At 60.3% G+C, this 25,293-nt stretch overlaps 2 protein-coding genes across 8 annotated transcripts in view; one reads left to right on the forward strand and one right to left on the reverse strand.

The window, feature by feature from the left end:
• Positions 1 to 451: 451 nt before the first annotated feature.
• DHCR7 (7-dehydrocholesterol reductase) lies at positions 452 to 16,719 on the reverse strand. Of its 2 annotated transcripts, none has more exons than XM_004759633.3 (9): positions 16,607 to 16,719; positions 12,110 to 12,239; positions 8,737 to 8,840; positions 7,975 to 8,197; positions 6,552 to 6,642; positions 5,580 to 5,793; positions 4,160 to 4,364; positions 3,409 to 3,540; positions 452 to 1,760 (listed from the first exon to the last, which is right to left on the reverse strand). In XM_004759633.3, the coding sequence occupies exons 3-9, from the start codon at positions 8,832 to 8,834 to the stop codon at positions 1,296 to 1,298; spliced, it is 1,428 nt and encodes a 475-aa protein (XP_004759690.1). In that variant the 5' UTR covers positions 8,835 to 8,840; positions 12,110 to 12,239; positions 16,607 to 16,719; the 3' UTR covers positions 452 to 1,295. The 2 variants fall into 2 exon arrangements, with proteins under 2 accessions (XP_004759690.1, XP_044922326.1); XM_045066391.1 differs by lacking the exon at positions 16,607 to 16,719 and adding an exon at positions 14,950 to 15,067.
• A 271-nt stretch (positions 16,720 to 16,990) lies between these two features.
• Positions 16,991 to 25,293, forward strand: part of NADSYN1 (NAD synthetase 1) — a 32,852-nt gene continuing 24,549 nt past the window's right edge. For 2 of the 6 annotated variants that reach the window (XR_006602354.1, XM_045066382.1), the window contains exons 1-5: positions 16,992 to 17,178; positions 19,069 to 19,129; positions 21,675 to 21,791; positions 23,474 to 23,527; positions 23,911 to 24,000. Coding sequence is in view for 4 of the 6 variants with exons in the window: in XM_045066382.1 (XP_044922317.1) it covers positions 17,094 to 17,178; positions 19,069 to 19,129; positions 21,675 to 21,791; positions 23,474 to 23,527; positions 23,911 to 24,000 (407 nt within the window). In the remaining 2 variants the exon portion in view is untranslated. Of the gene's footprint in view, positions 17,179 to 18,394; positions 18,853 to 19,068; positions 19,130 to 21,674; positions 21,792 to 23,473; positions 23,528 to 23,910; positions 24,102 to 25,293 lie in introns of those variants that run through there. The other 4 variants (XM_045066377.1, XM_045066370.1, XM_045066376.1 and 1 more) reach the window with 4 other exon arrangements.

Raw genomic sequence — 25,293 nt, forward strand, 5'->3', positions numbered from 1 at the left:
CCGGCCTGGGGGGTCCGTGCTCTCATCCCCTGTGCCGTTCAGGAGGTCACCTGCCTGTTCAGCCAGTGCCTACTGGAAGCAGGGGAGACCCTGCCCGGCACCGCCCTGTTCCCTCCTTTCCAGTTTCTCCAGGCGGAAGGCAAGGCAGGCACCTGTGGTCCGGCATCTCGGATCACTGCTGTGTGCAGGCAGCCAGGCTGGGATTTCTTCCTCGGGTGAACAGAACAGACGCCTGCTCCCAGTGCGAGAAAAGCTCCCCCAGAGGGCTGATGGCGGGGCAAGGCTGGCACCAGTCCCCCAAGCCCCCCATGCCCCCCGGGGAGCACCCACAGCTCTGAAGTAGGGTCCAGCAGCTCATCAAATGCGTCTCGGTTCCCCCTTCTGTGTACCAGAAACCGAACCCTTACGGACCATCATCAGGTCGGATCGGGAGACAGAAACCACACAGAAGTTTAAACAGGGAAGGTTTAGTATAAAGAATGATCAAATCTACTAAGGCAGTGATGTTTAAAGAGAGCTTTCAAGAAAATCCTAGGGTGGAGTGCAAATGCCCAGTGTAAACAAATTCAGTTGAGAGGCATCTCCTCCCCCAGGCTGGGATTTAGACCTTGTTGGAGATGGCCCCCCGGAGGGCGCACAAGTGTGCTGGACCGCCGGAGTCAAGGTGGGTGGTCACCAGGCGAGCAGGAGGAAACCCTTGCAGAGGGTGGGCAGGCCCAGGCCGGCCGGCGGCTGGATCTCACAGGGTCGGACACCCGGAGCCACGGTCGGGGCTGTCTCCTCACGGCAGCCCCGCAGCCACGGGCAGCAGGGAATGCAGCGTCACTGAAACTGGAAAGAGGGCCCCCTCTTCCGTGCAGAGCCCTTCAAGCTTAACAGCAGGCTCGCAGCCCAGGAGAGACGTCTGCGGGGTCCGGCCGCCGTGGCAGGGCAGGTCAGAAAGAGGAAGAGCGTGTCTGCAGCCGGAAGTCAAGAAACGGCTACCGGCGGCTCCGCTCGCATCCACGTCCCCCCTCGCGCTGTGAGGATAAGTGGCAGCGAGCGGGAGAGGTCTGTGCCGTGACGGACACCGGTGCGTCTGGGCAGTGCGGCCGCTCGCGCCCCGAACACAGGAGAGACGCGGTCATCACAGGCTGTCGGCACCAAACCTCGGGCCGCCCCTGGGGCGAGAGGACGACACGCCGAGCACGAGGCTCTCGCCACTTCCGACGAGGGCCCGGAGGCTCCCGGGGGCCCCAGCAGAGCCGGCTGGCGGGCTCTTCGTGCCCCCTGGGGCTTCTCCCAGGGGCCGGGGCTCAGAAGACCCCGGGCAGCAGGCGGTGGGGCACGGCGGCGGTGTAGCGCTCCCAGTCGCGGCCATACTTGTTGGCGCAGCGGTGCTCGTCCCGGAGGCAGCGGTGCGTCAGCAGGATGGCCATGTAGACGACATAGAAGTAGGGCAGCAGGTGGCCGCCGCCGCAGGCCAGGCAGTACGCCAGGCTGCCCATCAGGTCGCCCGTGTAGTTGAGGTGGCGGGCCACGCCCCAGAAGCCGGACACCAGCAGCTTGCTGTGGTGCTTCTGCCCATCGGCCGATGTGTACACGCACTCGATGACCTTGGGCTTCCTGCCCCAGATCAGGCAGCGGCCGTCCGTGCGGCGGAACAGGTCCTTCTGATGGTTGGCCATCCGGAAGATGTAGTAGCCGAGCAGGCCGAGCAGCAGGACACCCGCGGCGTAGGGGGTGGACAGCTGCACTGGGTGGTAGACCAGGTACAGGCCCTGCGGGGAGATGGAGGCATGGCCTGGGGTGAGACCCTGCTCCGCCCCATCCGGCCGCCCCCACCCCCGCCCCCGTGTGCGGGAGGGAGATGGGGGCATGGCCTGGGGTCTGACCCTGCTCTGCCCCAACCAGCTGCCCCCCACTCTGTGTGCTGCGGGGGATGGGAAGCACGGCTGGGGTACAACCCCGCTCTGCCCCAACCGGCTGTCCCCCACCCTGTGTGCCGTGGGGAGACAGAAGCATGGCCGGGGTGCGAACCTGCTATGACCCCACCAGCTGTCCCCCAACCCTGTGTGCCACGGGGGGACAGGGAGCACGGCCCGGGGTCCGACCCCGCTGCACCCCCACCGGCGCCCCCATCCCACGGAGCACCTGAGAGAGGCCTGTAGCTGCCGGCAGCATGGGGACCGAGCTCTGGTGCTGCCGTGGCTCTGCCCAGTCCTGACTGAGGGGTGCTGCCCGTGTTTTCCAGAGATGTCCGGGCTTGTGCTCAAGGCCGCCTCCCCTAACTGGTGTGAACCCAGGTCCCTGTGCTCCCCAGGTCGGCACTCGACACGTGAACCCCGTGGGGCCGGGGCTCTCCTGAGGACTCTGAGCCCCTCCTGCGCGGCCCCTCTGTCCCGTCGCCCTCCCATCCGGAGTTTTCTCACCCGGAAGACTTAGCAGGAGTCTGTCCACCTGTCTGTCTGCAATGTTCTCACCCCCAGCCTCACCACTCTGCCCTCAGCCCGGCTTTGGTTATTTCTGGAGGTGTTTGCCAGCCACCCAGGCAGGTGGGGGCTTCTCCGGGGCCCCCTCTCGGGAGCCGGGACTCCCACTACAGCACCCTCCTACCCCACCCCAGGTCGCCTGTTTCCCGGGCTCTCCCTACAGCCGGGAGCCCGCGGAGGCACAGCCCACGCATGTCTCCTCTGTTCTCATCTCCCGCACAAGCCTGGTGCCCTGCGGACCCTCACCAAGCCTTGGAGGGATAAAGCGGAGAAAGAAAACCTCCATCCTTCAACCTTACGATTTGCTATGAGCATAAGCACCGCCCTCCACCCACCCAGTTCAGGCAAATCACTCCTTTTTACCCAAAGTCTACCCCATGACCTCTTTTTCTTTAAGTGTCCCATAGGGAGCCGTGTGCCCCAAATTCATATATTAGAGCCTTAACCCCCATGACCCCAGGATGGATCTGTATCTGGAGATGGGGTCTTTAGAGGGCAATCAAGGTAACATGGGGTCACCAGGGTAGCCCTGATCCCATGGGACCGGGGTCCTTATAGGAAGAGGGGATCAGGACACAGACACACACAGAGGGACGACCCTGTGGGGACCCAGGGAGAGCACAGCCGTCCGCACACGAGGACAGAGGCCTTGGGAGGACCCGGCCTGCCCGCACCTGCCTCCCAGGCATCAGCTTCCAGGCCGGGGACAGCGGCTGTTGTCCCGGAGCTGCAGCTGACTAAGCCATGGAGCCTCCCCTCCCTCCTGGAAACAGCACGATCCCCAGCCCCCAGGGCCCCCCTGGCACACCCCGCGTGCGAAGCTCAGCATGTGCTCGGCTGTGTCTCCCGGGGGCACCCACGGCCCGCCTGGGGACCAACCGGCCAAGTGCTCTGTAGGGGCGCATCCTGCGCGCGGAGGGCAGCCCCCTGGCCTCACCTGCAGGGTGTACAGGTAAGGCAGCCACACGCAGTCCCCCCAGCCCAGGTACCACCCGAAGTGGTCGTGGCAGATGTCGATGGTCTTCAGATACCAGGCTTCGTTCCAGAAGAAGTCCAGCACGTAGATGGCCTGCAGAACAGGAGGGCCGCGTATGGGCATGGGGTACCCGTGGGGCCCGCAGGAAAACCAGGCGGTCGTGCGTGAGGAGGCGGCACCAGGGGTGTCTCTGTGCTCCTTGGTGACCTGCTCCGCCGTACCCAGCAAAGCCTCAGGAGGTGACGCCCAGGCTGTGAGGTTCCGAGAAGAGTGAGGGCTCCTGGAAGAAGGCCTGGGACAGCCCATGGGGAAGGAGCCCGCGCGCCACAGACCCTGCCCACTGTCCCTGCTCCGGGACACAGTGCGGCGGCACAGCCAGTGACCAGTGTCCGGCTACATTAATGGGGAGACAAGCAGATGGATCCCCACTCCTCGCCCCTGCCTGAGAGCCGCGGGGACCATGTGGGGCCAACACCTCAGACACCACGAGCTGTGAACACAGCCGGGAGCACAGGCCGGCCGGAGCGGTTAATGCGCGTGCTCCGGGAAAGAGGCCCTGGGCCAAATGAGTACCCAGGGAGGCCTGGGTCGGGGACCGACTCCCTTCTAAACACAGCGGGCTCAGCTGTCTCAGGAGCCGTCTGGCCTCCAGGTCTCCCCGGCCCCGCCGGCGCCGCTGGCCCCCCGCCCCCATCGGCCGCAGAGCAGCTACCTGCAAGACGTTGACCAGGACCATGGCGTTGGTCACCTGGCCGTGCAGCTCCCGTTGCTTGGCCGCAAACGACAGGTTGATGAGGGTCCAGGCCACGATCCCAGGGCGTCCGTTGAAGAACAGCTTAAAGTCGAACCACTTCCCAATTCGGGGGTTGAACTCAACGCCCATCATGTAGTTGTAAAAGAAATTGCCTGTGAATTTGCTTGAAAACAGAAACAGTGCGTCCGTTCAGCCAGGGAGTGTGTCTCACCCGGGGTGGCGGGGGCGGCACCCCGGCCTCAGTTGCAGAGGGCCGGTGGCCGGCAGGCCAGGGACCCCCCGATCCCCACGGCCGCCGCAGCTCTCCCTGGGCACTCAGCTCCAGCTTGGCAAAGTCACCCAGACAAACAGGCACCGGAGCTGCCTGCTGCCTCCCGGGCTGGGTGGGGAGTCTTCCCTGAACATCCAGGCTCTTCCCAGCCTCCTCCCGGTGGCCTCGAGGCATGGCCCAGGAGAGCGACACAGACTGGCTCTGCAGCATGAAGAGCGTCGTTGGCCGGGCAGATGGGAGGTGACTTGCGAGGGGCTCGGCCCCCACACACGAGTGAAATTATAAATCATGACTGGGTAAGGCGTGAGGAAAGCTGTGTGCTCAGAGCCAGGGGTCCAGGGGGGGTGCGGGGTGCCTGGACCGGACTGGGAGGGAGGGGGTGCGGGGTGCCTGGACCGGACTGGGAGGGGGGGGTGCAGGGTGCCTGGACCGGACCGGGAGGTGGGGGGTGCGGGGTGCCTGGACCGGACTGGGAGGGGGGGGTGCGGGGTGCCTGGACCGGACCGGGAGGGTGGGGGGTGCGGGGTGCCTGGACTGGACCGGGAGGGGGGGGAGGGGAAGATGGGTCGGACGGACGGACAGACGGACGGGGGAGCGGGTTTGAGGGTGGGGGATGACCCCGTAGATGGGTGGACAGAAGGACGGGTGGGCAGACGGATGGAGAGCTATGCGAGGGCATAGCCGGCTGGGGGCGCACGACCATTCACCGCAAAGCGTCCCTGAGAAGGCACCAACCAGGCAGGCCGCCCCTGGGAAGCTCCTACATGAAAGCCACCGAGGTAACAGGACCCCTCACTAGGTCATTTCAGGCCTCACTCATATTCCAGAGATGGAGGCCGTGGGCTGCCTTTCCCGCCTCCCTGCTCCCACAGCGGCGCTACAGGCCATGACCCTGTACAGGCCAAAGATGGACGTGGTGTCTTCCACTGCACTCTTCCTAAGGCCGGAGAAGCCCCCAGACATCCAGAAAGGAAGTTCCCCAGAATGAGACAAGACGCGTCCGGCACCCCCGCCCGGGATCCCCAGCCCTCGGATCCGCAGAGGGCCGGCGAGGGACACAAGCACCCACGCTGCGCTTTAGGGCCTGGCCACTGCCGAAGGGCGTACCAGTCTTCAGCACAGGTGGGGAAGAAGTAGCCCTTGATCATGGCGAAGGTGGACACGGCGTAGCCGAGGCCGTTGGCGCACCACAGCAGCGGTATCCAGTTGTCGAAGATGATGGTCGGAGAGAACCAGGACAGGAAGTGCGAGTTCGCGAGCCAGACAAGGTGCGTGATGAGCCAGGCCTGCAGGCCGTTGATCTCATACTTGTTGACCACGCCTGCGGAGGGAGGGCACAGGGAGGAAGCGTTCCCCCGGCCCAAACAGCTGGCCTGGGCCCAGCCGGCTCCGGGCCTCTCTGGGGACACCCAGGCCGCAGTCTGGAAGCTGGGCGCTCCTGCTCCAACCTGGGCCCCAGGTCAAAATGTCCATAGCACGGTGATGCGGTTTGCCCCGGGTTAACCGCTCCTGCTTTCGGGGTCCCGGGAGGAGGCAAAGGGTATGACCGGTCCTCTGGTTCTGACTCCCCTCGGCCAAGCACAGGCCGGGTCGCCAGTCTGCCGTCTGCTAGAGTGAGGACGCCCCCCAGTGACCTGTTGGGAAGCCTTCCCACTGACCCGGGGGCCCCCTGCAGGCAGGGACAGGGCCCGTTCCACCTGCGGGGCTCGTACTGGCTTCTTAGTGACCGTGGGCAGCTCTGCAGCGCCCCCACCCCCGGGCCTCCTGCCTGGATGCAAGCGGCTGCTGTGGCGTTCTCCGTGGGGAGAGGCTCCAGCAGCCCAGTGATGTCAGCCGCTGTGGGGTCAAGGGCCGCTCGTCCCCTGGTCACTGGGGAACGTGATCTCCAGCCTCCAGGCCAGCTCGGCCCTGGGCTGCCCCGGACACCAGCAGGGCCTGGGGCCGCGGTGATGCCCGAGCAAAGTTCACTTTCATTCTGTCCGGGCGCACACCCGGGGGTGGAAGCAGCACGGGGCAGGGCAGACCCCGTGAAGCGACCAGGCAGGGAGCGGGGAAGGGAGGCGCGCGGGCTCAGGTTACCTGCGGGGGTCACGGCGCCCTCCTGGACGCCTCCCACGTAGCCCGGCAGGAACTTGTGGCAGAAGTCGGGAAGGGCCACATACAAAAGCACCTGCAGCGGAGAGCGGAGGCGTGTGACCCGCCGGGAGGGCCGGGCTCTTGCACACAACCTTGCCTCTGTTCACGGACATCACTCAGGCACCAGCACCGCGCGGGGGGCAGGAATCCCGTGTGTCGGCCGCTTGGTTCTTCCCGGGGAGCTCGTGGCTCTGGGAGCCCTGGCCGCAGGCCTGATGGGCCTCTGAGGGCCAGGAGCAGGCTCCCCCGGGAGAGCCCACGGGGCCTTGCCACTCCCGTGTCTGGGGCCATTTAAAAAAGTGAGAGATTCACGCGCCGTGCACTTTGCCCTTTTAGACCCTTCCCGGGTCACTGAGCGTTTTCACAAGATTGTGCCACCGCCACCACCATCCAGCCCCCAACGGAGCCCTCGCACACAGAGGGAGCCCACCCCCAATTAGCCTCACTCCCTCTCCCCTCCCCCTCTGCCCCCGACAACCATTAAGCCACTTTCTATGTTTTCCACTCCAGACACTTCATATGAATGTCATGTACCACGTGGCCTTCCGGGCGTGGCTTCCTTCACTCCGCGAATTCCCAAGGTCCGTCCCGCCAGAGCACACGGGAGGCCCCGGCCCTTGTCCCAGCTGCCCAACGTTCCGCTGCAGGGACGGAGCGCGCTTTGTTTTAGCCACTCGTCCCCTGACGTTTCTACTCCTAAGCTATCGTGACTCGTGCTGTCCTTTCTCATTCTCCACCCAAGGGAATTGAGGAACAGGAAATGAGAGGGACCCTGGAGCCCAGAAGCTGGGACCCTGAGAAGGAACAGCTACTAAGGGTGGGAGCCTTCTTCCAGGGAGGAAACCTGGGGTGCGGGGGGGAGCCTTCTCCCGGCTCTGTCTCCCTGGATTCGGATAACGAACGACCCTGCCTGTTCACCGGGTTCTGTGTGCAAACGGCCCCGTCCTCGTGAACTCGTTCTGGTCTCAAACGCCAGCGGGGTCACAACAGAGCTGAGGACGTCCTTGGCCGGGAGCGTGCAGCCACGTGCTGGCAACACGGGCCCCGGCTTTGCCAAGTGGGGTCTCCTGTAACAGAGAGCATCCCTCTGGGGGCAGCAAAGCTCCGGGTGGTGCACGGGTCTTCCCTGGGCCGGCCCTGCCTCACAGGCCTCCCGCAGCGTCTGTAGCAGCTCCTGCAGGGCTGTGCGTGGAACAGCGGGGAGGCTCGCCCCGCACGTGGGTCAGACACCAGGATGCCGTCAGGTGCCTTCTAGAGAGGACAGCGCTAATAGGTCAGGCTCAAGTCCCCGGATGAATGGCCATCCCAGCAAGAGGGACCCTCGGCAGCCGCCATTTCCCGCTGGCAGTGGCCGGGGAGAGCTAACCTGGAACGTGACCCACAGAATGTAGAGCTGGGCTGCTTCCTTCGTCACGGATGGCGTCCTGGCCCAGATGTCCGAGAGCCGAGCGTGCCCGGTGGCGACGTCCAGCACGGGGGCCGTCAGAGAGCAGCTGTACTGGTCACACGCCAGGACGAAGTAGTACACGAGGAAGGGCGCGAACAGCAGCAGACAGACGACGCCCGCCAGCGAGAAGCAGTCCGCCTCCCTGCAACGGCGGACGGCGGACGCTCACCGGGGCCGCCTGGCCCAGGACCTCGCACACGAGGCTCCGTGCGTCTGTACGGGTCCCGTTGTTCAAAGCGGCCGGGGCTCAGGGCCGGCTGTCCGCTGTCAGCGGGGAGGCCCCCGCGTCGCCTGGAAGAACCACTCCACGCGCGCTCTACGGCGAGCTGCCGGGAGCCTAACGGACCCATGGGCCCCCCTTGAAAGCCCAGAGCCGGAGGCCTCCTCTCAGCCACAAGGCCAGAGGCTTCCCAGTTCTGGGCACCCACAGCCCAGTCCGCACTCTCTCTGGCCCAAGGAGAGCAGAGACAACGGGGAGCCACACAGCTAAGACCCACCTGCTCTAGTCAGTGTTTCATTTCTTCTTCAATTCCTTACTCTATAAAATGGAAAATGGCTCACCTGTCATTAGTCTTGATGATAAGAATTGTGTTTAATAGGCCCCCAAAACCCCAGAGGCTGGCAACCTCTCACCAAGACCTCACTTTACTTTCTAGCTGGGAAGACTGGCAAGATCCTTACCAGGCACGGCCCCACTGCCCTTGAGTCGCGGCCCTGCTGTGGGCGATGCTGCCCGGACTCCTGGTTTGGGGGCCATCATGTAGGGATTTTGTAGCCATCGGGCCCTGAGGGAAGAAGACATAGCCTGCTCAGATGGGCCCATGAAGAGAAGCCACCGCGCATAGACGCGGCAGGCCTGGCTCTCACTCACCGGCCCACCACCTCCTCCTGAACAGCAGCTTCCAGATGAGGAAGAGACGATGGATTGTACTTCAGTCTATCCTGCCTGAAATCTGCAATAAGCTCCCACCAGGCCCTCCTGTTTCTCTTGGTTCAGTCTCCAGGTGGAGGCAGAATGCCCCCTTACCATGTGAACCAGGCCTTCTTTTTTATTTTTTTTTTAAAGATTTTATTTATTTATTTGACAGAGAGAGATCACAAGCAGGCAGAGAGGCAGAGAGAGAGAGGAGGAAGCAGGCTCCCCACTGAGCAGAGAGCCCGATGCGGGGCTTGATCCCAGGACCCCGAGATCATGACCTGAGCTGAAGGCAGCGGCTTAACCCACTGAGCCACCCAGGCGCCCTGAACCAGGCCTTCTGAGTCTCAGAAACCTCTTGTGATGTGCTCCGGCCTCCTACCCTCCCCCCACTCTCTCTCATACCTTCTAATCCAGACGCAGGAGGTCGTTAATGATCCTTGAATATGGTTCATTTCATTCAGGATACCTGTTACTTCTGCTTAGAACATGCTATGCAGGTCTCATTCAGGTCTTTTGCAAAATGTACCCCCTCGGTATGACTTTTTATTTTTCCTGGAGTTAATTATTGCCCAACTTTTTTCAAGTGCTAAGGTTTCTATGCCTATCACTGGTTATATTTTTTTTTTCAGAGCTATCGTATATTTCAGCACTTTTTCTAGTCATCCTAACACAATAAAGTTTGTCATTCTCATTTTCCTTCTCCTCTGTAACCATTCATCCCGAACCACTGAACAAGCCAATCAGCTAATCTCCATGGCCTGCACCCCCGGCCCCTGCCAAGGCACTCTCCCTGATACTGTTCTCACCATGTAGAATGCTTTTCTAAAAACTTTCAGTGCATGTCTATTGTCTGTCCTCAGAATATAAGAACATATTTCATTAGAATATAAGCTCCCCAAGGGCAGGAATCATGTGTCCTATTCACTGCTCTACCAAATACTAAAACACAGTGTGGTAGACACAGTGTATCAAAAAATCATCACTCGGGGCACCTGGGTGGCTCAGTGGGTTAAGCCGCTGCCTTCGGCTCAGGTCATGATCTCAGGGTCCTGGGATCGAGTCCCGCATCGGGCTCTCTGCTCAGCAGGGAGCCTGCTTCCTCCTCTCTCTCTGCCTGCCTCTATGCCTACTTGTGATCTCTCTCTGTCAAATAAATAAATAAAATCTTTAAAAAAAAAAAATCATCACTCTACCAGAAAGGGTGGAAGAACTGAACTTGGCTCTGGGGGAAGCAATGACACCTACACTTCCAGAACAAGTTCTAATTGTGAAGTTTTCAAAATATCAAGGATAAGAAAACACGATTTTAAAAACTTTTAGAAAGAATCCAGAGTTAAGAATCATACTAGCAGCGGGGTGCCTGGGGGCTCAGTGGGTTAAAGCCTCTGCCTTCAGCTCAGGTCATGATCCCAGGGTCCTGGGATGGAGTCCCGCATTGGGCTCTCTGCTTTGTAGGGAGCCTGCTTCCTCCCCTGTCTCTGCCTGCATCTCTGTCTACTTGTGATCTCTCTGTCAAATAAATAAATAAAATTAAAAAAAAAAAAAAAAAAGAGGGGCGCCTGGGTGGCTCAGTGGGTTGAGCCACTGCCTTCAGCTCAGGTCATGATCTCAGGGTCCTGGGATCGAGTCCCGCATCGGGCTCTCTGCTCCGCGGGGAGCCTGCTTCCTCCTCCTCTCTCTCTCTCTCTGCCTGCCTCTATGCCTACTTGTGATCTTTCTCTGTCAAATAAATAAAAAAAAAAATCTTTAAAAAAAAAAAAAAGAATCATACTAGCAGCAAGTTGGATTCTGGAAGACAATGATGGAAAATTTTAAAAACTCTGAGGGAAACTGTTTTGCAACCTAGAATTCTATTCCCAGATGAACTATCATTCAGCAGAGACAACACAGGATCCATGAGAGCTGCTGAAAGAAAGCCCAGTAAAGAGACAAGGGGACGAGAACTGGGCAGTGCACCGGTCAATAACCAGTCCGCACTGGTACTAAATGAATGGCTGTAGTAAGAGAGAGAATAGAAATGATGAATTCTACTGCATTAGAGTGTGAAAAATTATTGATAGTCTGACAGTTCTATTAGAGTATTCAGAAAAAAAATAGCGAAATATATACAGAAACCTTAGTAAATGGGAAAAAAAGAAAGAAAGAAACCTTAGTGAATGGAAAAAGTGAGGCAACCACTAACTCCACGAACAATAAAAAATCATACAAGGGAAAAAACAAACTGTAATTGTAGTACATTACTTAGCTGAACAGTAAATAATAACAATTTTGTCCTAATAATGTCCTGACTGCTGGATATGTAAAAGTTGAGAGTGACAAAAGCAGATTTTTAAAAAATAAGCAGGTAAAAACAACAACACAAATCTTAAGGGGAAAAAAAAACAAAACCCAGCAACACCAAAGTAACTAAAAGAATGAAAAGTATTTGCTTCTGGGAACTGAGACCACGGGGTGAAGCAGGGAACTGTTTACTCTATATATAAGCCTTAAAAACCAATAACTTGTTTAAAAATGTGAACATGACTTACTTTAATACAAATATACATTCACTAAAAAATTTTTCAGGGACAAAAGGCATTTTCATTTGCAATGTGGGAACTGTAGCCACATCGCTTGATTTAATTTTCACAGGTTAGTTGACAGAATGTCTGTCTATGATGTCCAAGGCAGGATGACGAGCTCCTTATGGACCAGCCATCCCTACAGCCCCGAAACAGAACACAGAGCTTGGTGTGTGGCAGGCACGTTCATTGACCACGGCAGAAAACTGCGAAAGGGCCAGAAACGGATAGGCTCCGAACCAAGTGTGGAAAAGCCAATGAGAAAATGCCACCAAAAGGAAAGTGTATCTTCTCCGGATTCAAAGAAGCCCAAATAAATATTTTGAGAGGACAGAGTTCATTCACCCAGGAGTGTCCTCTGTCATTATACTGAAACTCGCAATAAATGTGTAAGTTCTATCTTTGGAACCAGGTAGGCAGAAACAGGGGAGAGGGAGGTGTTCAGGGTGTATTTTGATATATTCCTAAGACTGACAGACGGCAATTGATGTACGAGCCGTCTTTACTTTTCCAAAGCTAAAAAGTCACTGTCCATGCCCACGAACAACGGTGCTAAGACATAAGACACGCTTACCTCCAGTGTTCTGTCCCAGCGTTTCACAGCCGAATGGAAGTGTTTCTTCTTGGATGGGCCACTCTACAATCTCTAGTCTCCTTGGATTCCAAAGGCCCACTTGATCCTTCTCAACCCACTGAACAAAGTCCTGCGGGGACACAAAGATGAGGAAGACACTCAGGGAGCTGACATTTCAGGACTGAGGCAGATAAGGACCTAAATGGCATTGACTCGAGGCCCACGGCTGGAACCAAGTGAGACGCGCGAGCTCAGTGCTTGGGGGTTCAAAAGTGAAAGACGTCCCATGTGGGAGGGGAGAGGGGAAGGAATACTGCCAGCCGGCTTCTCTGCCTGGCACAGACAGTGTCTGGCAAACTGGAAGAACTTAATGATAATGGCAGGATGGAATCGATGTCTTCATGGCGGCGTCGCTTTGGCCATGAGCCTTAGCACAGGCAGGTACAGACCTGACAAGCCCCAGTCAACAGAAAGGCATTGTCTTCGAAGACATACACCAAGCACCCACGCATTTCTAGAAACTTGTTTGTGTCCCCAGCCCGAATCAAGCCCTCTGGAGTCAGCACATCCCACTGGCACAGTCTAGGAGCCAGAACACAGGAGTGGTCTGGCTCTGGGGCCTGGTTCTTTGTAGACTCACGGCACCCAGTGACCTTCCCAGGTTTCTTGGGTCATGAATGCCTACATGTGTGAGGACATACAGTTGTGGCTAAAGTTGGGTGAAGGAGCGTCAGTGTCCCACACCTAGGGATAAAGACCAGCCAGGTAAGGGCATGGGGCTTTCTGGCAGCCTAATCAGCAGCCTCGGCTGGTCTGAGTTCCATGGGGCAAAGCTAAAGGGACATGGCCCCCGAGGGTTAGAGGATTATATAGTACAAGTGCCTGATCCTAAGCTTCCGATTGCCAAGGCGTTCATGGCAAAGACATCCATCCCAGATAAACAAACCGCCAGCTGCTGGACCTAGCTACCGCCAGCCAAACAGCCAGAGAAGGAACCAGGCCACTCCTACCCACGAGTCTCCTTTCCGAGAGCCCTAGGTAACCAAGAGAGCTGGCCACGGCCGGACCTCCCTTCTCACGCCCTCATTCCCACTCCCATGCTTTAAACTGGCCAATAAAGAGTGGATCCATGAATCCCAGGCCCCCACCCGACCCCACGAAGGCAGAGCCCCAGGCCCGCACCTCCTCCCTCTCTCCCATGACCTTACTGTGGCTCTGAGCATTCTGTGTGCCCCCCAGGACCTGTGAGGAATAAACCTTGCACGTTGGAGCTCCAGGATTGTTGCTGAGGTGTGTCCTGCGATCCTGAGGCCCACTAGGGTCGGGCCAGCCATGATGACCCTGGGAGGGAAACTGGGGGAGTGGGAGGGGCCTGCCCCCGTAATACGAGCCCAGGAGGGTGCGTCAGGCATTCCCAGCCCACAGGATCGCTATCTACAGACGGAAGCCCTCGGAAACCGTCCCAGGAGCAGCTCTCCTGGGCCCCTGCTGGGCCCTCAGTCCTCTCAAGGCAAGCCAGGCCGGAGCTTCCCATCACCAAGACCTTGGAAGGGCCACACATCTCCAAAGGAGCCCCTGCGTTTGGAAATGAGGCTTGTGAACTGTATGTGTGAATTGAGGGAGTGGCCACTGCAGAAGGCCCAGGGTCAGCGGGTGGGGCTGGGTTGTAGAGAATCTGCAGGTAAACCAAGAATCAGCCCGAAGATCAGTCCCACCGCGCCTTGGGAATGGAGGAGGGATGCACAGGTGACCTCCCAGACCCCCATTACAGCCACAAACGTTCCCAGAATTGTGGCTCTTGGGACTCCAAGAGCTACTTAAACACTCTTCTTGTTGTTGCTCAATTATTTTATTACATAAGTCTGTTTCCTGGAAAATAGGAAAAGAACACCTGTATTTGCATCCCTAAGGTTTGGGTGGATGGCTTTTCAAGCCGTCTTCTTAACGACAGACTATCTCCCTCCTGCCCCTTGGGCTGGGACACACCAGGGACCCCTTTTCCACGCCGAGCTCATTGGTTTTACCGGTTGCCGAAACCGTGTGTCATGATTTATCTGATCTCACTGACAGTCATTGGTTGTTTCTGGGTTTTGCGAGTATAAACAGCGAGTCCTTAATAGCGTTCTTGCCCCTGCCTATGTCCCGGGATAAACTCCTACAGGCGGTCTTCTCCGACGTCTTCACAGCCAGGAGAGCAGCTGCCCACGGGGACCGGATTCTGGTGTTCATGTCCGCCTTCCTCATCTCCCCTGCGATTTGGCTCGTCTGTGTGCTTCTGTCCCGGTGACCCTTGGATTCCCAGATTCCCAAGCCAGGCCCCCCACAGGTTCCCAGAGATGCTTCCCAGCGACCGGACCTTGGCGCAGCCCCCAGAGGGCCCAGCTGTCACCATCACAATCAGGACGGGGGCGGTCGCTGATGACAAGAACCGCGCTCTTCTCTCTCCTTCCGTCTTTGCGGACCTCCTGCCCGACTCCCCTCCCCAGCTACCCACACATGCTTTTGGAGAAAATACACAAGATTCTCCACATTTTGTTCAAAAGGAACGAGCCAAACCGCGCTCAGCAACAAGGGGCATCGTCTGCTCCTCCCAGAGGACACGAAAGGTCTTTCCCGTGGCGCCGAGCAGCCCGGTTCCTCGCGGCCGGGTCTCAAGTCCGGGCACCGGGCGTGGCGCCCGCGGGGCCCGGCTCCTTCCCGTCCCCGGAGCTGCGGGAGGGCTCAGGTGGGCCCAGGAGGGCACGCGGCCCTCAGACCCGGGCGCCAGGCTTCTGGGAGGAGACCACCCCCGCCCGCTCCCCCGGGCGCCCCCGCCCCCCGCGCGCACCGCGCCCGCTCACCCGTGCGTGCGACGCCGCAGCCACCGGGTCTCTGACTCCAGGCCCGCGGCCAACCCCGCACCTAGAGGGGCCGCCCCGAGGCCCCGCCCCAGAATGACGTAAGACGACAGACGACCAATCCGCGGCGGGCCCTGCGCGGCCGGCACCCCTGCGCCCCGCGATTGGCCGCGCGCCTTGCCCCACCCCCTGAGCTGACTCCGGGCCACCAACCCCGCCACTGCGCTGGGCTGGGGCGGGAGACCGACCGCGAGGGCCCGCCCCGCGGATGGGGGCTGCGGGAGCGCGACCCCGCACGCCTGCTGCCCCCGCCCCGCGGCCGCCGGCGAGCTGCCCCCGCTGCGCCCCTTCCCTCGTTCCGCAGGTGCGGCTTCCGAGGCGCGCAGCAGCCCCTTGCTGAGCGTCTGGTGTGTCCGGCGCCGGGCGCACAGCAACCCCCAGAACGGACAACGTCCCTGCTCCCAGGGGTCGGGTCTGTTAGGGGCGGGGGAGGGGAGCAGTAATCAATAAGCAATAATCAATCAGGCTCAGATGGTGAAGGTGCTGCGCAGAAGACTGAAGCGGGCAGGGTGGGAGAGGGTGAGCGCGTGAGTAGCGGTTTGACCTGGGGGTGTCAGGGAGGGCCCTGCTGGGAGCCGTTCGTTACAAGCCGGGCCCGGTCAGGAAGCCCCGCCGCACGGAGGCCTGTTCCCCCAGAAGTGAGGGAGAGGGAGTTTCGGATGAGGGTCCCGCCGTGCGGACACGAGAGGGAAAGGCGCAGCGGCGCTGGAAGAGGGAGAGGTTGAACTGCCAGGCAAGCGTGGGCCAGATCCGGTGATAACAACCCAGGACAGTCGTCCCGCTTGCCAGGGATGCCCAAGGCGTATACATACTCCTACCTACGGAGATCAGCCGCTAGACAGCGCCACCCGGGCAGGGCCCTGACCTTGGGCAGTGCCAACCGAGCAGGCCACGGAGGGGAGGGCCACTGGAGGTGTCTGCTGGCCCCACTCCCCGCGTTCGGACAAAGTTCTTGTTTGCACAGGGATCTGGCTGGCACAGCTCTGTCCCTCACAGACATTCCCCCCTGCAGTTTTCTATTTTTTTAAATGTCAAACATCCCAGCCAGTTGGATCCACACTAAGCGAGCACACACACACCTAGACTCAGCAGCTGCCAAGTTTGCCACCTTTCATTTCTTTCTCTCCCGCTCTGTGCCCACCCCCCACTGTTGTTCCCTGAACCTTTAGTGAGCTGCGGGTGAGGTCTTCTTCCTCAATTCTTCAGCAGCCCCTTCTGACGTTACCAAAACAAAACACATCCCGCTCTGGACATTCTGCGTCAGCGCAGAATGCATCGTCCGCTGTCCGTTTCCCGCATCTCCCCCCGCTATCCGGCACAGCCGTTCCTTACAAGCCGGGCGGGTCAGGAAGCCGCGCCGCACCCGGGCCAGGGCCCCGCAGCCTCCGTCGGGAGCAGGGCCCGCCCGCCTCGCTTCCTTTCCCAGCGTCCGCCGCGGACAGCGGAGCTTTAGACACGGGGGCTGCATCTCAGGTGTGGAAGTGCGTGTGGCAGCGGCAGCACCGCAGGTCGGGAGCACGGGACGGACTGTCCGGCCCGCGGCGGGCAGAGGAACCCACACGGGAAACCGGACCCCACCCTACACGCGCTGACGGCCGACCTGGGTTAAGGACATGGGAAAACTTGCGCAGCGGCTCGTCCCCAGCGCTCCGGGCAAGAGCCGCGGCACCGAGCGGGCGCGGCGGACCGCTGACCGCTGACCGCTGAGCGCATGCGCGGTGCTGGCCCGGGCCGCCCCCCGCGCAGAAGCCCGCGGGCGCGAGCGGCGGGCTGGGGCTCTCGTCCCCCCGTGCGGCGGCCGCTGCGAACGTGTCTCACACGGCGAGGGAAGCAGCCCGGCTGCCCAGGCACCCCGGGGGCCGCTCGGGCGCAGGCGGGGCGCACAGCAGAGGGCGGCGCGGCGGGCTCCGGGGACGGCGCTCGCGGAGGGGCGGGGGACCGGGCCTCCCTCCTGCGCAGGCGCGGCCGCGAGCTCCGCGCGCGGGGCGGGGCGTGGGCGGGGCGTGGCGCGGGGCCTGTCGCCGCGGCTGGGCTGTCCGCGGCCCGCCAGACCCGCGGGGCGACCCGGAAGAGCCGCTGCTGTCAGGATGGGCCGGAAGGTGACCGTGGCCACCTGCGCGCTCAACCAGTGGGCCCTGGACTTCGAGGGCAATTTGCAGAGGATTTTACAGAGTAAGTCTGGGGCGGCGGGGTGGGGGAGTGGGAGGACAAGGTAAGGCGGGGGTGTGTGTCCGGGGTAGGGGAGCGGCGATCCGGGGCGGGACAGGTGCGAGGGGGGACGGGGTGCGGCGGGCACAGGTGCTGGGGGAGCGGAGGGACGGGGTGGGGCAGGGGCGGGCGGGGTGGCGGGGTCACGGGGTGGGGGCGGGCCGAGGTCCAGGCCGGCCCCTGCTTGCTTGCGACGACGCACACACGTCCCTGCTCTTTGGAAGGTCGCAGCCCACCTGGGGGTTAGATGAGATGATGCATAAGGACCACCCCCCTCGCGGGCCCCTCCTGAATAGGGGGTGGCTTACCGGGCCTGGGGGGACCCCTGGTGTACACTCGTGGTAGGGAAAGTCTGGCTGCAGAGGTAGGGACCGCGATGAGAGGCTGAGGCTTACCTATCTTCACACCTCTGGGGTCCGGTGTGGCTCATCCAGGGCCCAGCTGCCCACAGGTGCTAAGTTGCCCATGTTTAGAGGCTTTCAGGGGAGAGCGTGGCCAACCACCAGCGAGGAGGATGTTGTGAAGAAGTGTCCCAGGAAACATGGTTTTGTAACCAGAGAACTGGTTCCCAACTCAGGCCCAGCAGCCTGCCGTCCACACTCGAGCAACAGTGATGGGGGTGGGTTAGGGAGAAAGTTGCTTTATTCAGGAACCAGGCAGCTGAGGAAGATGGTGGACTAACGTGTCAGAGGCCATCTAACCCCTGTCCGGGGGAGCCCGAGGGTTTCAAAGGGGAAGGTTCTGGAAGAGGGAGGGGGGCTGTGTGCGGGAGGAGCAGGTGCCCAGGCGGCAGTCGGATGCGGCCGTGACCCTGAATGGACTCACTGGCATCCCCACACCCCCTGAGCTGCTCTCGAATGCAATCAGGGTACATCATCTGGGAGAGCCAGGTCCCTCACCCCGGGAGGCCAGTGGTCTGATGATCTCAAGGACAGCAGGTTGGTTCTGCGGCACATCCAGGGATCTCCAGGTCAGCAAGCGAGGAGCACGTGAGCTTGAAGCAAGTCAGACTTCAAGACAGGCGGGAGTGCTGTTCCTGTGTCGGGTGCCTGGAGACCATCCCGATGGGTAGACTGCGGGAGAAGCCGGCCCCAGGAGCAGAGCAGAGCAAGGGACGAGCCTGGGAGCTTAGAGACTAGGGTGTGGTTGTTGCGAGGGTCCCCATATGGGAGCCTTAGCACCAGCTCATCTGTGAGAGGAGAAGGTCCAACTACTCATACCTACAGCCGGAGCGGGGCTGTCCTGGGCAGCCCCACAGGTGTGCTCACGCCAGCCCGTCTGCTCGCAGCCACTCCTTGCAAGAGGGTTTCCTAAGAGCAGTAAGAACAGGAGGTGCACACGAGGCCATCTTTTCAGCAACGTGCCCTAGACCTTCAACCTCAACCTGCTTTCATCTCCTGAGCACAGAGCAGTCGTTGGAGCGAGGCGGTCAGTGGCCAGAGCCGAGTCTCTGTTCCGGTGGCCTTTCCCCGGCAGGTGGGCACTGGGCCTGCTGTCTCAAACCAGAGGTTGCTGGTACCCGGTGGTGCCGCTGGAGGCCGCGGCCCTTCGAATCCCGCCCTCTCACTGCACTCCGTCCTCCACACCTGCCCGTTAATGAGCGACGAGGGTGCGGCTTCCTCCTCCCCCAGGCTAAGGGTCAGTCCTGCGGGCCCTGTGTCCTGTGTCCTGCCGGTGTAAGCAGGTTCTGTGGGACAGCCGCTCCTGGGCCGCGTGGGGCGGGGTCCGGGAGATCGCTGAGTGCTCCGGTTCCCGGTTCGTGGTCTGGTTTTTATCCCACCTGATGCCGCGGCAGCAGTGTCTCGTCTGCCCCCGGCCACGGTGTAAGCACTGAAACTTCTCTCTCTCGCTCAGGTATCGAAATTGCCAAACGCAAAGGAGCAAGATACAGGCTGGGACCGGAACTGGAAATATGGTGAGGCCTGAACACGGACCCCGCAGGGCAGGGAGGCGGAGGGACCGGCATCAGCTCCCTGCGGCGGAAACGCAGCGGAGGGGGTGGCACAGAGAGCTGCGGCTGTGCGGGCCTGCCGAGGGGCATCGGAAGCCGGCCAGTGGGCCTGCTGGTCGCCTGGAGTGCGGCAGCTGGGCTGATGGCGGAGCCCACCACCCTTCCCAGGCCCTCCCTTTCGCGTGTGGCCGTCAGCACACGTCGCTTCCTGGTCTCGGCATCTCTCCACAGCGAGTGTGAGTGGTCATTTCCGCTCTGCCTTCTCGCAGCGATCGGGAAGCTGGGTCCTCCTTGTCCCTTATTCAGAAATAAGCAAGCGGTCGTCGCGTTTAAGTGTCTTACGAACTACCGTGGTTTTGTGACAGATGTCCGCGGCCCTCTGGGTTCCCACATGCACAAGTCCTGGCCATTCGTGGGATCGGAAGTCCCTCCTCGGGCCATGACCCCACCTCGGTTTCTGGGCTTCGTGTAAACAGCGTTTCTTTGCCAGTGTCTTTGTATCTGTCCTTAAGGCCACTCCTGTCCTCCTCATGAGCTGGACTTCTGTGCTTGGAACCCGGCTTCAGCTCGGCCTGTGTCTCCCATAGTAGCCAAGGGCTTTTGTACCCTCACTTAACGTGGTCTTCAAGGCACTCCTCGGGCCCTGGGGTCTTGGTGTGTCTATGTGACCTCTACCCCCAGGGTCCTGGCTCTGTCTTTATATTTTGTCTGTTCTTCCCACTGCAGGGCTGCCCTCAGTAGCCCCGTCCCCCAGACTTATCGTGGCCCAGACGCTTCCAGGTTAGGTCCTTGCCCCTTTCTTAGTCCTGTGCTCTCCCCACGCCTGGCCCCCAAACCTGGACCTGTCAGTTTAAAAGATGGATCCCAGGACGGTATGGCGGTATCCTGTCATCTTTAGCCCCCTCAGGCCCCTCTTTATTATTTGCATCAGTTTGCAGAGAGGAAGCTGGGGCAGGAGGGGAGCCCAGCCCGTTCCCAGAGCTCACCCACTTCCTGACCCTCGTGGTCAGGGCTCCAGCTCCTGCCCCAAAAGGGGCACCTGGAGGGGAAGTGAGGGGCTGGTGCCACTGGGACAGTCTGACTTGCGGACCTAGACGTCCTTTGCCAGTAAGGCTGTGTTCTTTGGGCCAATTTGGTAGACTTTGCAGACAGAAGATTGCTGCCTAAACTGGGCGGGGGGCACTTACAGCCCCCGTTACAAAATGCCCCTCCAGCTGTCGGCCAGCCCCAGGGGCAAGGGGCCCACTGACGGCTGCACATTCGGCATGCGTTACTGTCCGGTCCCCCCATGTGGCGCGGGTGCCACCAGGGCACGAGACTCCCGGAACAGGACTCTGCCCAGGAGAGGACAGGCCAGCGCAGGTCTTGAGCCCTCCCGGGGGCGTCTCCTGGATCTTGTTTTCCTTTGAGAACCTGGACTTTCCTTCTCAGAACCCAAGGCTGAGAGGCCTGCCTTCTAGACGTTAAACATGCAAATTCCCGTTTGTGGAGGTCTGCGTCCGCCTGCACAAGCTTTGCTCGGCACCTGCGTCATGGCTCCCAAGCCACTGCACAGGAGGAAGGCCACGTTTCTGAAGATTTGGAAGTGGTTTCCCGACGCTCTCTGCTTTCTTCCCGGCACACCCGTGCCAGAACACTGCCCACAAGCCTGTCTTCACGTTTCATGACATCCTGGAGCTCTGAGTTTCCTGGGGCTGCTGGAAACACAGTCCCACAGGCTGGGTGACTTCGGGCAGCTGGTTCTGGAGGCCAGAAGCCCCAAATCAGGGTGTCGACAGGGCCCTGCTTCCTCCAGAAGCTCCAGGGGAGGGCCCGTCCTGTCTCGTCTAGCGGTCACTCCCAGTCCCTTGTCCTGCGGCCGCGTGCCTCCCGTCTCCGTCTTCCTGTGCCCCCGTCCATGTCGTGTCCTCCTGTCGGATTCAGACCTGCCCAAGTCCTTCGGGCTCCTCTTCTCCTTAGATCTTTAGTGACTTCTGTAGAGACCCTTCCCCAAGTGCGGTCATGTTCACGGGCTCTGGAGGGTAGGAGGGGGATGCAGGCTTCTGGGGGACGCCGTCTGGCCTGCTACCAGCGGGACCCCCAGCCGGAGCTACGAGTCGCTCTGTGAGTGATCACGGAAGGGTAACGATGCCCCTTGCCCGAGGAGCGTGTTCCTGTGGGTCCGGCTCTGTAGATCCATATGATTTTGGCTATGTTTACAGTTTAAAAAAAAAAAAAACCCATCGGTGGACATGTTGACACAAGCGAGAATTTCTCAGTGTAATTTAAAGCTAGAAGGAAGAGCCGGGGGCCACAGGTTTCTTCATTTCCGGGGAAACACATCTTCTGTTGCAGCAGTGATCCTAGCTCGGGTTAGAGAGTGCAGTCTTGGGCTGCACTCCCGCACGTCTGACCCCGATGGCCCGTGGGCCCCTGTTGCCCCCCCAGTGTCTCCCGGGCTCCCCTGCCCCCCTCCTCGCCTCCCCTGGGGCATCTCCGGGGCTCACCCGCCTGCTCCCTTCCTCTGCAGTGGCTATGGGTGTTGGGATCATTATTACGAGTCGGACACCCTCTTGCATTCGCTCCAAGTCCTGGCTGCCCTTCTGGAATCTCCGGTCACTCGGGACATCATCTGCGACGTGGGAATGTAAGTGCCACCGCGAGCGTCGGGAAGGCAGACTCAGAAAAGAAGAACGGTTCAGGTGCAAGCTCTCCTGCGGGGGGGTGTGGAGCCGGCCCGTTCCAGATACAAAAGGCCTTCTGCTGAAAAGTGGGTTTTGTTCCCTCGCCGGCCTCTAGACCCCTAAGTCCCCCTCGGAGGCAGCTCCAGAAAGCGGTTTTGCAGGTTCCCCCAGAAGCTCCCGGGCGTGTGGGAGCACAGGGAGCGCAGTGGGAGCCCAGCGTTCTCCCTGCCGCACGCGGACACGCGTGGCACTTTCTTTACTTGACGGTAAGTTCTGGGATGATGCCACGTCACTCCACATCAGTGCGCGGACCCCATGGTCACAGGTGCAGGTGTATACGGCGCGGGTACGTAGGGGGCGGGGTCCGGGGACGCAGGTGTGTCCGGCGCGGGTACGTAGGGGGCGGGGTCCAGGGACGCAGGTGTGTCCGGCGCGGGTACGTAGGGGGCGGGGTCCGGGGACGCAGGTGTATACGGCGCGGGTACGTAGCGGTCCCCTGCCACTCTGCTTCCTCGCTCACAGCTCCTGCTCTGAGTCCCTCCTCCTTCCTGTAAGGACCTGGTGACTTGATTGCGCGGCCCCCGGCATCCGGGGTCGTCTCCCCATCTCAGGGTCTGTAGCTTAGTCATCGCGTCTGCAAAGCCCCCTCGCTACGTCAGGTGGTCAGGTCCCAGGCTCCAGAAATTAGGACCTGGACGTTCCTGCGTGTCCTGATTCAGGCCGCACAGGGGCTCGGTCCTGCTCTGGCCGTGTTGTCTCCCTCTGGTTTGCCCTTGTGTTTGGTAGCTCTCCTGTACTCCGCTTTCTTCTGGGGGCTTGGAGTCTATAATCCTATTTTGTTAAAGATTTATTTCTTTATTTGAGAGAGAGAGAGGGAGGGGCAGAGGGAGTGGGGAGAAGCAGGGAGTAAATGTGGGGCCTGAGGTCATGACCCAAGCCGAAATCGAGTGCCAGCCACTCAACGGACTCAGCCACCCAGGCGCCTGTAATCCTATTTTTAATTTTCTACTTTTTACTGTTAAAATGCTAACAATCATATTTATAAAGATATTTTTTTCCAGATCCAGCATTTATCTGGGCCTATAAGCTTCTGAACAAAACAATGATTATATTCTGACGCCCTTGATGCCTGCCCAGCTCTGCCCTAGCAGAGCCCATGGCTTCCTGCGGACGGGGAGGACACGGTCCGGCGTGGGGGGGGACGGGAAGTGCACTGTCTGTGGGATGGGTCCAGGCAGAGTGGGGGACACGTGTCTCAGCACCCCCGGCCCCGAGAGGGCCCACCTCCTAGAAGGGGCACAGGCCGCAGGTCAGGAGGTGTGCTGAAGGAGAACCGGGAAGGCATAGGGGCTGGTGCCTGAGGCCAGTAGGGGACGGAGAGATGACACGGTGACAGGGCTGTGTGCAGGTGGGGGGGCAGCCGTGGAAGGTCTGAGAATGTTCCAGGAGAGAGGGAGAGTCGGAGACGGAATGACTGCTCCATTAGAAGAGTCCCTCCTCTTTGGAGCCTCCGCCAGGGCAGGAGCCCCCTGCGGAAGCTGCCACGGAGCCTCGTGCTTCCCTCCCAGGCCTGAGGACGCTTCGCACGGAAATGGACATGGGGTTTTGCTGTTCACAGATACGCGTGTGTCCTCTCTCTCCGCAGGCCTGTCATGCACAAAAATGTCCGCTACAACTGCAGGGTGATATTTCTCAATGGGTAAGTGACGGCCGCCTCCCCCAGGCTCTGCTGCCCTGGCCGTGCCCCCGGGAACCGGGTGGTCCCTGGAACCATGGGAGCCGTGTGCTGGGCGGCAGCTTCCAGAAACGCCGGGTCCTTAATGTCACTGCTTCTGGTCTCTGCCCGCCGTAGACCCTCCGGGTATGAGGAGAGACCGTGGGTGAGGCCGCTGGCTGGGAGTTGTTGAGGGAGGGCGGTGTGCCTGTTTCCCCGGCAGACACCGGACTTCAGCTGCCCACACAGCACACCTGCTGGGTCTTGCCGACTCGGTCATCGTCCCTTGTCAGGGGAGGGCAAACCCATGGGCCGCCCCTGGCTGCCAGACGTTCATCTCAGGCGCCGTCCTGTTCTCCTGCCCGCAGGAAGATCCTGCTCATCAGACCCAAAATGGCCTTGGCCAATGAGGGCAACTACCGGGAGCTGCGCTGGTTCACCCCGTGGTCCCGGAGCCGGTGAGTCCCGCTGCCCCGAGCAGGACGCGCGGGTCGTGGCCACTCTGGACGCTTGTGTCCTGTCTTCCCTGGGCGGAGCCGTGGTCCACATCCTGGAGAAGGTGCGTGAGAACCCGGGGCACGTTCCTGCCGTTTCCAGCACAACACTCTTGAGGCTGCTGGTTACAGAGTGGCTGGTTTAGTACAGAAGCTCATCGACTGTGGCCCCTCGAGCATCTGGTGTCTAGGGGTCTCGGCCCGAGGCTTCGGGCTATCCCCTGCACAGCGCACGGCATGGCAGCACCCCTGGCATCCCCTACAGGCAGTTCTTTTGTGACAGCCTCGGATGTGTCCTGACTTTGCCAGGTGTGCCCTGAGGGGCACGGTCACCCGCGGGCTGAGAGACCCGCCCAGTGTGCCTGCCGGGTGCTGCTGCTGCTGCAGGTCGAGCTTCCAGTGATGTATCTTCGAATGCTCCATAGTCTTATATAGGAAGTGGTATGGTTTTGGCATGCAACCCCTTGCACAGCTCTGGGGGACTTCTCCCTGTCCTGGACTGACCCACGCGTCACTGTCTCTGAGGAGTTGCTCATTTGCAGGCACATGGCTTCTAGTAGGTTCAAAGGTTCCCACGACCCCTTCTGAGGTTGACTTCTGGACCACGGTTTGCTCTAATAGGATGTGATCAGGACAGCCAGGTGGGAGAGATGCACGGGGCCGGAGCTGGGGTGTTCCGCTCTCCCCAGATCTCCACGCGGTCGCCAACCCGAGAGCTCCCCGAACCTTGTTCTCCACGGTGTTCTGGAGGCTTCGTGAAAGCGTGACTGATGGAATCATTGGCCTTTGGCCACTGAACTCCACCCCCAGCCAGTGGTGCCTCCCCAGTCCCGGAGGCGGGTCCGAAAGCTCCAGCTCCTGGGTCGGCCCCGGCAACCAGCGGGCCTTTCCCACTGACACCATTAGCATGACACCTTTAGGGCCAGCTCAGTGCTGGGAAGACCAAGTCCACTTCCTATGGTAAATTCCAATAGCTACTTTCTAAGCAGGATCACTGAGGGGGTTCTGCTACCTTGCCTGCCTGCACATGTCTTTATGGGGCTCTTATGTGTGATGAATAGTTTTGCAGAATTTAAAAAACAACCCTAGGTTCAACAGAACTTTTTTGCATGGTTTTAGTTGTGTCCCTTGAAGGATTGTCTTTGGCTTGTGCTCTCGCCGGGGAGGAGCCTGCCGCTACTCCGAGTTTTCTTCTCTCCAGGGCTGGGGGAGAAGCTTCTCGTTACCTTTGCTCTTTTAACATTTTGTTCTACGGGC

Source organism: Mustela putorius, unplaced genomic scaffold, assembly GCF_011764305.1.
Source record: "Mustela putorius furo isolate JIRA1106 unplaced genomic scaffold, ASM1176430v1.1 tig00000127_pilon_pilon_pilon, whole genome shotgun sequence".
Classification (NCBI taxonomy): domain Eukaryota; kingdom Metazoa; phylum Chordata; class Mammalia; order Carnivora; family Mustelidae; genus Mustela; species Mustela putorius.